The sequence below is a fragment of the Panthera leo genome, chromosome A2, assembly GCF_018350215.1.
Source record: "Panthera leo isolate Ple1 chromosome A2, P.leo_Ple1_pat1.1, whole genome shotgun sequence".
In the NCBI taxonomy this organism is placed as follows: domain Eukaryota; kingdom Metazoa; phylum Chordata; class Mammalia; order Carnivora; family Felidae; genus Panthera; species Panthera leo.
This window is the reverse complement of record NC_056680.1, coordinates 166,600,406-166,613,077: the sequence shown is the minus strand read 5'-3', so window position 1 is coordinate 166,613,077 and position 12,672 is coordinate 166,600,406. Positions and strand designations below refer to the sequence as shown.

Here is a 12,672-nt window from a genome sequence, read left to right as displayed (position 1 = left end):
CTGCACATGCAGGGCACACACACATGCACACACTGTGCACACACACACATGCTCACACACAGTGCATACACACACATGCACATGCAGGGCACATGCACACAGTGTGTACACACATGCACACGCAGGGCACACACATGCACACAGTGTGTACACACACACATGCTCACACACAGTGCATACACACACATGCACACGCAGGGCACACACACGCACACAGTGTGTACACACATGCAAACACAGGGCGCACATGCACACAGTGCGTGCGCACATGCACACAGTGCGTACACACATGCACACACACGTGCACAGAGCATACACACACATGCACATGCAGGGCACACACGCACACACAGGGTACATACACACATGCACAGAGCATACACACATGCACACGCAGGACGCATGTGCACAATGCATATACACACATGCACATGCAAGGCACACGTGCACACACGCACACAGTGTATACACACACATGCACACGCAGGGCGCGTGCCCACACACACACACACACACAGTATGTACACACATATGCACATGCAGAGCTCACACACATGAACAGACAGTGTGTACACACACACACACATGAAGGTCTCGCCCCACACACAGGGCAGGTGCACACGCACACACAGGGCACATGCACATACATAGTGCGTACACACATGTACATGCAAGGCGCTCGCGCGCAGTACGTGCACACACATGCACGCAGGGTGGGTGCACACACATGCTCACATAATGTGTACACACACATGCACGCGCAGGGCACATGCAGACACGCATGCATGCAGGGCAGGTGCACACACACACACACAGTGCATACACTCATGCACACGCAGGGCACGTGCACACACACAGCCTCAGATGAGCCGGCAGACCTCACGTTGCTCACATTTGAGGCACATCCTGGGGTCTGGCATGTACTTTGTCTAACCTAAAGCTCTGTTGACCTTACGACCCAAGTCAAGGATGGGAGTTTTAAGATGCAGACCACCTCCACTTCCGGTTTTAAATTACCACTTTAATGAACGTGATCCTGGGTGTTCGTCTCGACCACCTCGAGTTTTTAAGACACTTACAGTCTTGGCCGGAACTGACCACCCAAGACCAGGAGCCTCTCGCTCTGCCGCCTGAGCCAGGCGGGCGCCCCGAGAACGGAAAGTTTTAGTAGGAGAAAGTAGTGGGTCTGTTTTTCAATCTGTTTTATTCTCGAAGGCCCACGAACTCTGAGGGCACCGTGGCACGCTTGCTCGATCTCGCTGAGCTCACGTGTGCTTCCTTCACCGTCCCGCTCCACCCCAGCGTCAGCGTGCGCCTCGAAAGTGAGCCGAAGCTCCAGCAGAGGTGGCCACTGAGCAGCCTGTTTCGCCCGTGTTGGTGGGTCTTCTCATTTTTAAGACTTTCGGTGGCCTCCCAGCTTTAAATGCTGCAGGAGGCGGCCCGAGGGGCGTGGGGGTGGCCCCGTCGTAGGGCACATCACCTCACGCCTGGGCTCCCCTCGTGCTGTTCGGCCGGGCGTGTGGGCCTCACTCCGTTCACTCGGAGAGGAGATGGAAAGGACCAGCTTTGTGCCTGGGGCACGCGGGAGAGTACCGCCGGGCGCCCGGGCCGGCCGCCTGCCCCCAGTGGCCCCTCCGTCTCCGCGTCCAGGGGTTTGAAGCCAGGCCACCCGCTGAGAGAACACACACTTCCCACCGACCGTCTCTGTGCCGGGCAGGCCAGCCTCCGCAGAGAAATGTGGCATTTTCCTGTTTCCGGTGCGAGGGAAAAGATCCTTTTTTTGCCCCGGTTTTCTTTTCTCTCTCTTTTTTTAATTTTGCCCCGTGTCATACATTGTAGAAATTCACACAGGGCAATTTCGAGCACAGCCCCCTCACGCGTTTGGCTCATTTACTTTTCTCTATTCAGAACTATTTTACTGAGAATTTTCATGTACTTTGTAGGCAAGTTTAGTGGTTTCACTGACTTCCAACACGTTTGGAGCTTACTCAGTGAATTTTAAATCAGCCCTCTGTTTCGAGGTAGGGGCTCGGTCACGAGATAATCTCAGCTCCTTGTTAATTTTCATAAATCCTGGTCTAGAATCTGCACAGCGAAGATGTTTGTCAGCATGTTCAAATGTGTACAAAGGAAGGACTTGTCTCTGATGTAAGCTCAGGTTTCTGTGGAAGGAAGAAGCCCGGACCCACCGGACGGACCAGAAGGGACCTTAAGCTGCTCTTTTGAGACAATACTCATTCTACATTCCGATAGGACATCTAGGACGTAAGAAACTTGGAGCAATAAGTCGCAGAACTCGGCAGTTGTAGCAGAGTCTAGATACCCACGTCACCACAAAAAGCCAGGCTGAGCGGAGCCACAGACGTGGGGGCGGGGTGGGGGCGGGGCAGGCCAAAGACCGAGCCCTCGGGGTCTGGCTTGTCCAGGGCAGGGAAGATGGTGAAAACCTAAGAGTTGTTTTTAAAGCTCTGTTTCATAACTTAACACCGACAAGGAAAATAAATCTTTGAAAACGCGTGTGTGGTTTTGACTCCGTGACACAGGCTGTCGTAAACGGTGCCAAAGATGGGGCCCGTGACTCTGGCTTGGGAGTTACTCTGCGAGGCGGGAGACGGGAGTCGTGGTGCGTAACCGTAATTTCTGTCTCTTTTTGTTTCAGAAAAGTAAACAAGTGCTACAGGGGCCGTTCTTGTCCAATAATTGTTCACTGCAGGCAAGTACAAGTTCTCACGTGGATTACGCGCGCTCGCCACCTCAGAAGGCAGCCACCGCGAGGGGTGCAAGCGGGACTCTCTATCTGCGTGATAAGTACATCTCACTGGCGCTTCTGAAGGGAACCAGAGATACACACTTAATCTTCTAGGCCCTCGAGCTAAATGCTGCCGTGTGTTTCTTGCGCTGACACCCGAGTGAGCCGCACGTGGCCCGCTCTTCCCCGCGAGCCGCCGGGCGTCCCGCACCCGGTCTCCGGCGGCCTGGGCCCCGCCGCCCTAGTTTTTCTTCAGCCCTCGTGGCTCTCACACAAACCTCGAGGCCGTGTCTGTGGTCCGTGGCCTTGTCTTAGCCACCAGTTCACGAGGTGTGGAGCCAAGCCGCTGAGAAATGCTTGGGGCCCGTTAGGAGCAGGGACAGACTCTGTCATTACCGGAGGGACGGCCGCCCCCAGTTGGTTACGTGAGTCTGGCCTGTGGGCAAAACCCAGACGGGCTGCACTCACCCTGGTAAGTAGAGGCACTCAGACGCCCGTGTGAGGGTGCCCTCGCGCCCTGGGCTTCGCATCCACCCGGGTCTGGCGAAGAGCCGTGCTCTGTTGCGTAGAATGTTCCTTTCTGCTGGGCCAAAATGGAAATACGTCTCCAAAGATCAGACGCCAAGACGGTCCGATCGGCCGACAAGTGTGCACGCCTCCGTGTGGGTGTCTGACCGTGTGTCAGTGTGTGTGCTGTGTAACCACGCGCGTGTAACCGTGTGTGTCTGCGTCGGGTGCCTGGTAACTGCACGGGTCCGCGTGCTTCCAGGCGGGTCTGTGCGGGACCAGTGGGGGCTGTGCCGTGGGTCCGTCAGAGAGCGGAAGGGAACGACCCGGAGGCACGGGTGTCCCGGGCGGCGGGTGGACGGCTTGGAAGGCGCCTGTCGGTGTCAGGGCGGCCGTGGCCCCTCGGCTCTGGGAGGAAAGAGGAAGACAGGAGCAAATCCACGCAGGCACCATAGCTAATCCCTGCTGTGAGGGTGGGAGGCTCCCACCCTTTTTCCTCCTCCTCCTCCTCCTCCTCCTCCCCCTTCCCTCACTCCCCCTCCTTTCCCTCCTCCCTTCCCCCTCCCTCCTCCTCCTCCCTCCTCTCCTACTCTTTCCTCCTTATCCTTTCTCCCCTCCCCCCATCCCTTCCTCCCCCCTCCTCCTCCCTCCCTCCTCCCCTGCCCCTCCCCCCCCTTCCACCCAGCGATGCCTCCTCACCCCGCTTTCTTCCGCTTTCTCTCAAATTCACAGCCTCCCTCTCCCCACACGACTCCCCTTAAACGCAGAGGGCAATCGGCCGTCCGCTGGCTTTGGTGGGCGCAGGGTTCACATGGCCCCGGCCGCGTTCTCACCTCTCCCCTTCCGTTGGCAGCGACGGCGCGGGCAGGAGCGGCACCTACGTCCTGATCGACATGGTTCTCAACAAGATGGCCAAAGGTGAGGCTCCGAGCGAGCGGGCTGCTTTGTTGGGGCCGAGCGGGGCCAGCGTTGCCGTGGCAACCTCAGGGTAATGCTCTCGGCGGCCTCGGAGGAAATTAGCCGCTCGTTGTCCCTTCCCCGGATCACGTGAAAGCTGTCTGCAGCACGCACGGTGTTTCTGTGGCTCTTCCCTTGCTGCCGGTGTCGGGCGCGGGGCTGGGCGCACGGCGGGTGCCGGGTAAGTGCCTGCCGAACGTGCTATGATGAGCGCGATCGAGGCGAAGACGCCGCTTGGAGCTTTAAATGCAGTCCGTAGTATCCTTGAAGTGTTGGCATAAACCGTACCTGCAGAATACAGCGTCGGTCATTCCAGACTCCGCTACGCTCTGGGGGTGACTGCGGTCGCCCGACCCCGCCTTATGTCAGATAAAACCCAGAACACCCCCTGTCCGACATACCTGCACCTACGCGGCCTCTCCTCCTGGTCTTTTCCTCCCAAATGTGGCACCGGGACTTGCACCCTGAGCGCCCCACGGCGAGAAGGCACAGGGGCACCAACAGTGCCCGAGAGCAGGGGCCACGGGGAGAGCGGCCCCCCACTCCTGCTCAGGACTGGGCGGACCACAGGGAGAGCACCCCCCACCTTGGGACTGGGCGGACCACGGGAGCAGGACGTAAGCCCCGGCCCCTTCGCTCCCATGGACGTGTGGGCGCTGAGCTGGTCTGCAGCACCCACAACGTAGTCTCGGGAAGAAGCCCATGAGGGGTCTCCTTAGGGACCAGGGAGCGAGCTCCACAGTCACGTTCGGGGAAACCCCCGTGTCGGACCCACCTCTTGGACAGTCACTCGCAAGTCGCCATGGCAACCCAGGATCCTGCTGCATTGCCCAAGCTGCTCTGAGAAAACACCGCTTTCCCTGCGGTGCCCATGCACGACCCACGGGCCCCGGAAGGAGGTGGGGACACCTCCCGTCTCTCTCACCCGTGAACCAAACAGTCCCTCCATCTACACACACACTCGCACGTGTGTCCTCGCAGACAGGCCCCGCCTTCCAGAACATCCTTTGCCCAGAAGCAGGAGCAGATTATAGAAATGAGGTTCAGTGGCGCCTGGGGGGCTCAGTCTGTTAAGTGTCCGACTTCAGCTCAGGTCATGATCTCGCGGTTCGTGAGTTCAAGCCCCCGCGTTGGGCTCCGAGCTGATGGCTCGGAGCCTGGAGCCCGCTTCGGATTCTGTGTCTCCCTCTCGCCCCTCCCCTGCTCACACCCTGTCTCTCTCCCAAAAATGAACAAACATCCAAAAAACTTTTTAATAATTTAAAAAAAGAAAACAATTTCAGTACATTTTCATGCCGATGCTGGCAACTCTAAAATAAGCATTTTCCTTACTCCACTTTCTTGTGGTTAAAAAGAAGAGAAACGGAGCCCGTCTCCAGACCAAGGATACGGGTGCGTGGATGAGCCCGCAGGCCGCTGTTTCACACGTAGAGACTAGCGCGTGAGGCATCTCTGCTGGTACAACCTGCTCCCGGAGGACCAGGACTGAACCCGGCTGCACACCCCACACCCTGCTGGACGTCCACGGCTTCCTGGCCGGACGCCGGAGGGAGAACGAGATCGGCTTTGTGCCGCCAAATATTATTTTAAGCGCCCGAAATTAGCTGAGTGCTGGCCACGCGCAAACAAAGAGACTGACGCAAAAAGACGAAAGATCTGACACTGGTGAAGATGTATTTTGGTTTTAGAGCGTAACGTGATCCTAATCTTTTTACTTAAAAGTTTCCTGTCCGCTAATGCTACTGTGTCTTATCAAACACATCCTTTCGTTTGCAAACTTGCAACTATCGGGAGCTCGGAGCTCTAGCAGAATTTCTGTTTCCTCCCTGGTACCTGCCCTCCCTTCTCGGCCTGCTGCACACGTAATGTCTGCCTCGTGTTAAATCAGAATTCCTCCTGAAGGAGCCCGACCGGCGTTCGTGTTCGAGATGCCTCCCGTGTGGGTTCGCGCCAGGGTGGAGCCCGGCTCGCCCACAGGCGCGGGGCGGACGCCACGCTTTCCCAGTGCTGGGGGGTCACCGGGGGTGTCCCGCGAGGGGGTGCGGCACAGCCGGATGCTGCGAGGTGCAGTCGCTGCTTCGCGAGAGGCAGCTGTGGACGAGAATGTTCCCGCCTGAGGAGCCGGCCGGGGGCGGGGTGCCGGCATTGTCCGAGCCCCAGTCCGCATCGACCCGCTCTGCTGTGCCATGTAACGTCAAATCCCACGTCAAGTGTGGGCGGCCGTCAACAATGGAGCCCAGCCATGGGGAACCGGCCAGAGAGGGCCGCCCCAGGCTCTGGCCCATCGGTCACCGCCCCCCCCCCCCCCCCCCCGTTCTGTTCTTGACCTGCTCCCCTCTGCCCGGGGAGGGGGCGTGCGGTGTGAAATCCCCTGACCTGGGGCCTGGGCCGCGGTCTCAGGAGAGATCAAAGGGCAGGACGGCCCCTCGCCGGCCAAGTGGGTCTTTCCCAGGCCGCCACACTGCGCCCCCGCCCCCGGTTTTGTTCTGGGACAAGCTGGCCCGGCCTGTCGCGCCCGGGCTGCCTTTGTCTGTCCTGAGAGCCGGAGGCCGCGCCACAGACCTCGCTCGTCAAATGATCAAAGGCCCAAAGCCCGGACACGAAACCTTTCTTCCCATTTCCTTTTCTTCCAAGGAATGAATCGCATGGGGACCAAAGGACGCCTTTCCCAAGCCTTGCCGAGTGCGCCACGCTGACACCGGAGCCCCTGGATCCGGACGGCAGGGCCCGGGAGCGCGTGCGGCCCGGAGCGGAGCCCCGCGCGTTCACACGGGGCCCTCGGGGATTAAGGCCCTCGTCCTCTTCAGGGGCCTTGGAGAATGAGCAAGGCGCAATTCACCTGCTTTCTCCGCCGTCTGGTTTGTTAGCAGGCGGACGACAATGCCGTTTGGAATCAAAGCGAGCGGCCCCCGGCCCCCCGCCCGACCCGTAAACACCTTCCTCGCGTCCCTGCGTCCCTGCCGCGCCGGCTCCGTCCGTCCGTCCCGCATCAGCATAGCCCGGGGAGCGCGCTCCTCCCGCTCGGGAGACCCCGGCTCGCGTGCAGCCGAGACGTTTTCCGAAGCTGTGCCTTCTCCGCGCGTCAGTGACGTCTCGGCCACGTTTGGGTTTTTTCCTTGCGATCTTTTAGAGGCATTGTAAGCGCCAGGCGGACGGTGCCTCCCCACGGCCGGGTCACCGTGAGGTGGCAGCGACCGGCTGTGTCACTCGTGCGGGGCCGTGACCGACCCCACCCCCCGACCGCCCCGCCGCACGGCCCTGAGTGAACACCACCGCCCTCCCGCCCGCCGCGCCCGCGTGTGTGCGGGGAGGCCCGAGTGCGGCACACTCTGCGGGTGTGGACGACTCTTAACTCTTCGCTGTGTGTCCCTCTGGGCCTCGTGTGTGAGCACACACCCTTTGCATTCATCCGGCCGGTGACGACTACGTTCTCCCGAAAGCGATACGTAATCCGCGTGGGAAACACACAGAGTGTTTTTTAGAAGATCTGTCCCCAACTTTGTTTCTTACGTATTGACACTGAAAGTGCTTATCCCACAACGGCCCTGCGGACTTAACGCTTTCATTACCATTCGTCAGGTAAAGACATTTGGGCTTCCCCCACCCGAGGTCACGCAGCCGCCACGTGACCTAGCCGGGACGTGAACCCAGGCTCGTCTGACAGCCCGTGTCCTGGATAACGATGCCCTATGGTTGCCTCTTCCCTGCCAACAAACAGACCCGCCCCTTTTTTAAAGTCTGCCATGGATTGTCTGGTATGAGGAATACACCCGTTACAATGGCTGTTACTTAAAAAAAAAAAAGGTTTTCCCCTACGTTAACTTTTTCTAAGTTTATTTATTTCTTTTGAGAGAGAGACACAGACAGTGCAAGCAGTGGAGGGGCAGAGAGAGAGAGAGAGACAGAGAATCCCAAGCAGGCTCCAGGCTCTGAGATGTCAGCACAGGGCCCGATGTGGGGCTCGAACTCACGGACTGTGAGATCACGACCTGAGCCAAAATCAAGAGTCAGACACTTAGCTGAGCCACTCAGGCGCCTCCAGACATGCTAACTTTTAACAGCAGCTCAGAGTAGTAGACGGGGTACTAGGTTTGGAGACCAAGAGACACGACAGATCACAAAGCTCAGCCAGACTGGTTGAATAATACCGCCCGCACGAGTGCCTGTACATCAGGACTCCGTATCTGTCACCAGTAACAATATCAAAATGCCTTTAAAAGTTTTTCCCAACCTTACTGAGATATAGTTGCAATCGAACGTTGTGTAAGTTTCTGGTATACAACGTGGTGAATTGATAAATGTATTTGTTACAAAACGATTACCAAGGTAAGGTTAGTTAGCACCTCCATCGCCCCTCGTGGTTACGATTCTTTCTGTGGTGAGAACATTTAAGGTCGACTCTTCCGGCAACTTTCAACTACATGATAGTGCTGTCGACTATCAAAATACCTTTCTTAGATAATATCCTATGGCTCCTTGAACTTTTTTAAACCCAGCAGCCCTCCACTAACCACATGTGCCTACTTAGTGAATTAAAATTTGAAAATCAGTGCCTCTGTCATGCTGGCCACACATCACGTGCCCAACGCCACACGCGACTCGTGGCTGCCGTGGCGGACGACACAGAGCACCTCTGTCATCGCGGGGAGTCCCGCCGGGCCACGCGGCTCTGGGGAACGGCACTGGTGGGCATCCCCAGGTGCCTCCCGCCCTGTCTCTCCCGGCCCCGCTCGCTTCTGCCTCCGTCTGTTCTCCACGAGGCGCCCGCGTGGCATCTCAAGCAGCGGGACCTCGGAGGCCCTGCTGAGCTCTCCCGTCTCGCCGCTGCCCTTCTCGGGGCCGAGCGGCCTCTGTGACCGCGAGGCTCGGGCTGCCCCCCGCTGCTGCACCACGGCTCCCCGGCCCCTTTCTGTCACGGGTGCTGGATGCCTCACGGTCACTGCCACCAGGCCACAGTGTCCCTCTCGTGGCAGAGCCACGGAAGCCTCATTTCAACCTGGTATTTACTGAACACCCTGCCAGGCACACCGTCCGGAATGCACGGTGAACAAGGCAGGAAAACCAGGTCACCGTCCCCGAGTTCATCCTCCGTGGAGAGAGACAGACGGCGTGTTCAGCTCGTAGGGGTGGCGAGAGCCACGAGGACCCTCGCCTGGGATGCAGCTTAGGGGTTGTGACTTCCTCCCCCGCCCCGCCCCCCCGGGCAGAGCCTTGACCAGATCTACGGACTGTGGCCCCCGGAACAGAAGGGGACCTGAGGCCCGTACGTTGTGACACCTTGTTGTAAATTGAGGAAGCAGATTTCAGAGGTTTGGCGACTTCCAGAACCCCTCCGGCTGGCCGGGTCGACACAGATCCCTGGTCTTTCTGCAAATGGCAGAGCCCAGGAGGCTGAGACGACAGAGGGCAGCAGGACCCTCCGAGTCAGGCCTGCGGAGACAGGGTGGTGGTTGTGGTCCCTGGGCCTGGGGAGCGGGGGAGCCGGGGAAGGGTCTGTTCAGGGCCTGGAAGGGCAGGGTCACTGACTAGGAAGTGACAGGATCGGCTGGAGGAGAGGGGAGGAGGTGTGCGGGAGGGCTGAGCCCACCCTCGCCGTGGGCATGCACGTGGCCACAGACAAGGCCACAGAGAATGGCGTGTGTCGAGGGGAACGTGTTTGTCTTATGTTTGAAGCATGAAAACGTGAAGAGCTGGCAGAAAATGAATTTCACCGACAGCGTGGCCTCAGCGCGACTTCACGGTGCAAATGCCTCATCTCCAGCTTTGTGACAATCTCAGGCTGAAAGACGCGTCTGGAACGGGGTGGCGGGGGCCTCGCGTGGGCTGCACCGCGGTTGGACAAGTCGCCTCCATCGGGCGGCGTGTGCGTGTTCCCCCCTCATCGGCTCCCTGCCGTCCGGCGCGCTCCTGCCCCAGCGGGCACCGGGCACATGGGGTCGCACAGGGTCGGAGGCCGTGCACAGAGCTGCAGCCCAGACAGGTGGGGGCCCCGTCCTGGGGGCCCCCTTCCCAGACAGGTCTCGGGGCTGCGACCCCATCCGCGCACACCATAGGCCAGGCTAATCCAAGGGGAGAACATGTGGTGTCAGGCCTTTGGCAGGAGCGGGTGCCGTCTGGCCGGGGCAGCGGTGCAGGGGCTGGGCCTCTGTCACTCTCAGAGTCCCACGGTCACCCGGACTGAGTCGGACAGAACACGCCGTGCTAGTGTTGCCGGTGGAACAGACCCCTCGCGGTCCCCTTTCCATGAGGCCCAGGGGAGTCCACGGAAGAGGGTCCCGATGCTTCGCCGTCAGCGGGAGCCCAGCCAGGCCTCGGGCTCCAGGGCAGGGCCTGCCGCGTGGCCGACTCTCTGAGCAGAAATCGCCCTGAGGGCCGAGCGGCGGCTGCCAGGCCCACTTGTGAGCCGCGGAGGGCCAGTCGCCCTAAAGGACTCGTTCCTCCGTTCGGGGCGGCCTGGCTGGCCTCTGTGTCCCAACCTCACAGGTCAGGAGGACCCGCTTGGAGCCGCGGACTCAGGAACACGAGCCCACGGCGATTCTGGTGCCTCGGCGGGGCGGGGGTGGGGGTCCCGCTGCCGTCCGAGGACCCACCCCCACGCAGTCACCACACGGGCCTTTCTCTGGGCTGCGTGGGACCTCGTCCAGGGGGCTCCCGCATCCCTCGCTGCCTCTGCATCTCCTTCCTGCCCTGAGCCCACGGTACCTGCTCCTGGGGCGGGTGGGAGAGGCAGCGGGACCTGGCAGGGCAGGGTCTCCGGGGTCCCCGGGGCGCTGGGCCGTCCCCCCACCCGTCCCTGTTCACGCCTAACGACCAGCGCGCTCACCTCCACCCGGGTGCCCGGCCCACGGGCCCCACTGGGAGCCCCACGACCTCCGGCAGTACAAAGGGTGGTGGCCTTGCAGTGACCTTGCACGCTGGCCGAGCCCTGGTTCTGTCTGACTTACAGATTTTATAAAAATGTGGAAGGATCTCAGTTTCTCCTGAAAAATGACTCGGAATTTGCTTTTTAAACAACACGAGAAAGGGGTGCCTGGGTGGCTCAGTTGGTTGGGCGTCTGACTTCAGCTCAGGTCATAATCTCTCAGTTTGTGGGTTCGAGCCCCGCATGGGGCTCTGTGCTGACAGCTCGGAGCCTGGAGCCTGCTTCAGATTCTGTGTCTCCGTCTCTCTCTGCCCCTACCCCGCTTGTGCTCGCTGCTCTCTCTCTCTTTCTCAAACACAAAACTAAATAGAAATAAAAAACATGAAAAATATTTTGGGGGTGGGTTCTGGCATACTTGATTCTCTCAAGTGAATAGGATGCAGATTCGTCTCCTTTGATCTGGCAATTCCCCTCCAAGGTCAGCAGAAATCCTCCCCGATTTTCACCGCCTCCCCCACCGCCTCACCACCCCCATCCCTACATCACCCCACCTCACGCCCCACCCCTCCTTGCCTGCCACCCACACCCCGGACCCCCCACCCCCGCCTCACCCCCACCCCCCACCCCGGCCCATCCCCGCCTCACTCCCAACCCCCACCCCACCCCCGCCTCACCCCCCAACCCTATGTCACCCCCCCCACCCCTCCTCACCTGCCACCCACACCCCGGCCCCCCACCCCGCCTCACCAGGAGCTCTGCTCTCCCAGGGCAGCATCTCACCACTTGGCTCCTTTGCTCAGATCCCCCTGGAGCGGAAGCAAGACCACTTCCTCGTGCAAAGTAACAGTTTTTCCCCCTTGCACACTTGACACACATTGTCTCTTTTACCTGGAAGAAAACACACTGGACCCCGGCAGGTTGCAAGCCTTCTGGGTAAAAACTCTGTGGCAAAACTGATTCACGTGTATTCGGCCTCACTAGGTAGCAGGGGGCCGAAAGCTGTGTGTGGACACAGCACGGCCCGCCCAGGCGTGTGCACCTGACGCTGGCACAAGTGGGCGGGCCACACGACCCCCTGGACCAGGGAGCAAACGCCAGGAGAGAGCGAAGCACCCCGCCACGAACTTGGTTTCCTTTAACCTCAGGTTGATTCCTTCCCTGCAAAAATCAGTTTCCATACTTCAATAAAATGTTTAATGGTTAATGCCTTTTATCTAGAGCTAGAAAACCTTTCCTGTCTTAAAAATGGAGTTAGCCGAAGGGCGCCTGGGTGGCTCAGTCGGTAAAGTGTCCGACTTCAGCTCAGGTCATGATCCCACGACCTCACGGTTCAAGCCCCACGTCGGGCTGTGTGCTGACAGCTCGGAGCCCGGAGCTGCTTCGGATTCTGTGTCTCCCCCTCTCTCTGCCCCTCCCCCACTCACACTCTGTCTCTATCAAAAAATGAATAAACATTTTAAAAAATTCTAAATACTTTAAAAAATGGATTCAGCTGATATGTAAACTTGGAAACCAGTGGACCCTGAGTGAACTGGAAACTGGCAGAGATCAGTATTTACTGGATGGTGCCCTGGGGGAGTCAGTGGACCATGCAGGG

The 12,672-nt window shown here is 59.2% G+C and overlaps 1 protein-coding gene across 9 annotated transcripts in view; it reads left to right on the top strand.

Annotated features, from left to right (window-relative positions):
* The window catches only part of PTPRN2 (protein tyrosine phosphatase receptor type N2), an 811,978-nt gene that overhangs the window by 792,011 nt on the left and 7,295 nt on the right, over window positions 1-12,672 (top strand). For all 9 annotated transcript variants that reach the window (XM_042927240.1, XM_042927243.1, XM_042927244.1 and 6 more), the window contains 2 exons: window positions 2,660-2,713; window positions 4,110-4,174. In XM_042927240.1, coding sequence (XP_042783174.1) covers window positions 2,660-2,713; window positions 4,110-4,174 — 119 coding nt within the window. The remainder of the gene's footprint in view (window positions 1-2,659; window positions 2,714-4,109; window positions 4,175-12,672) is intronic.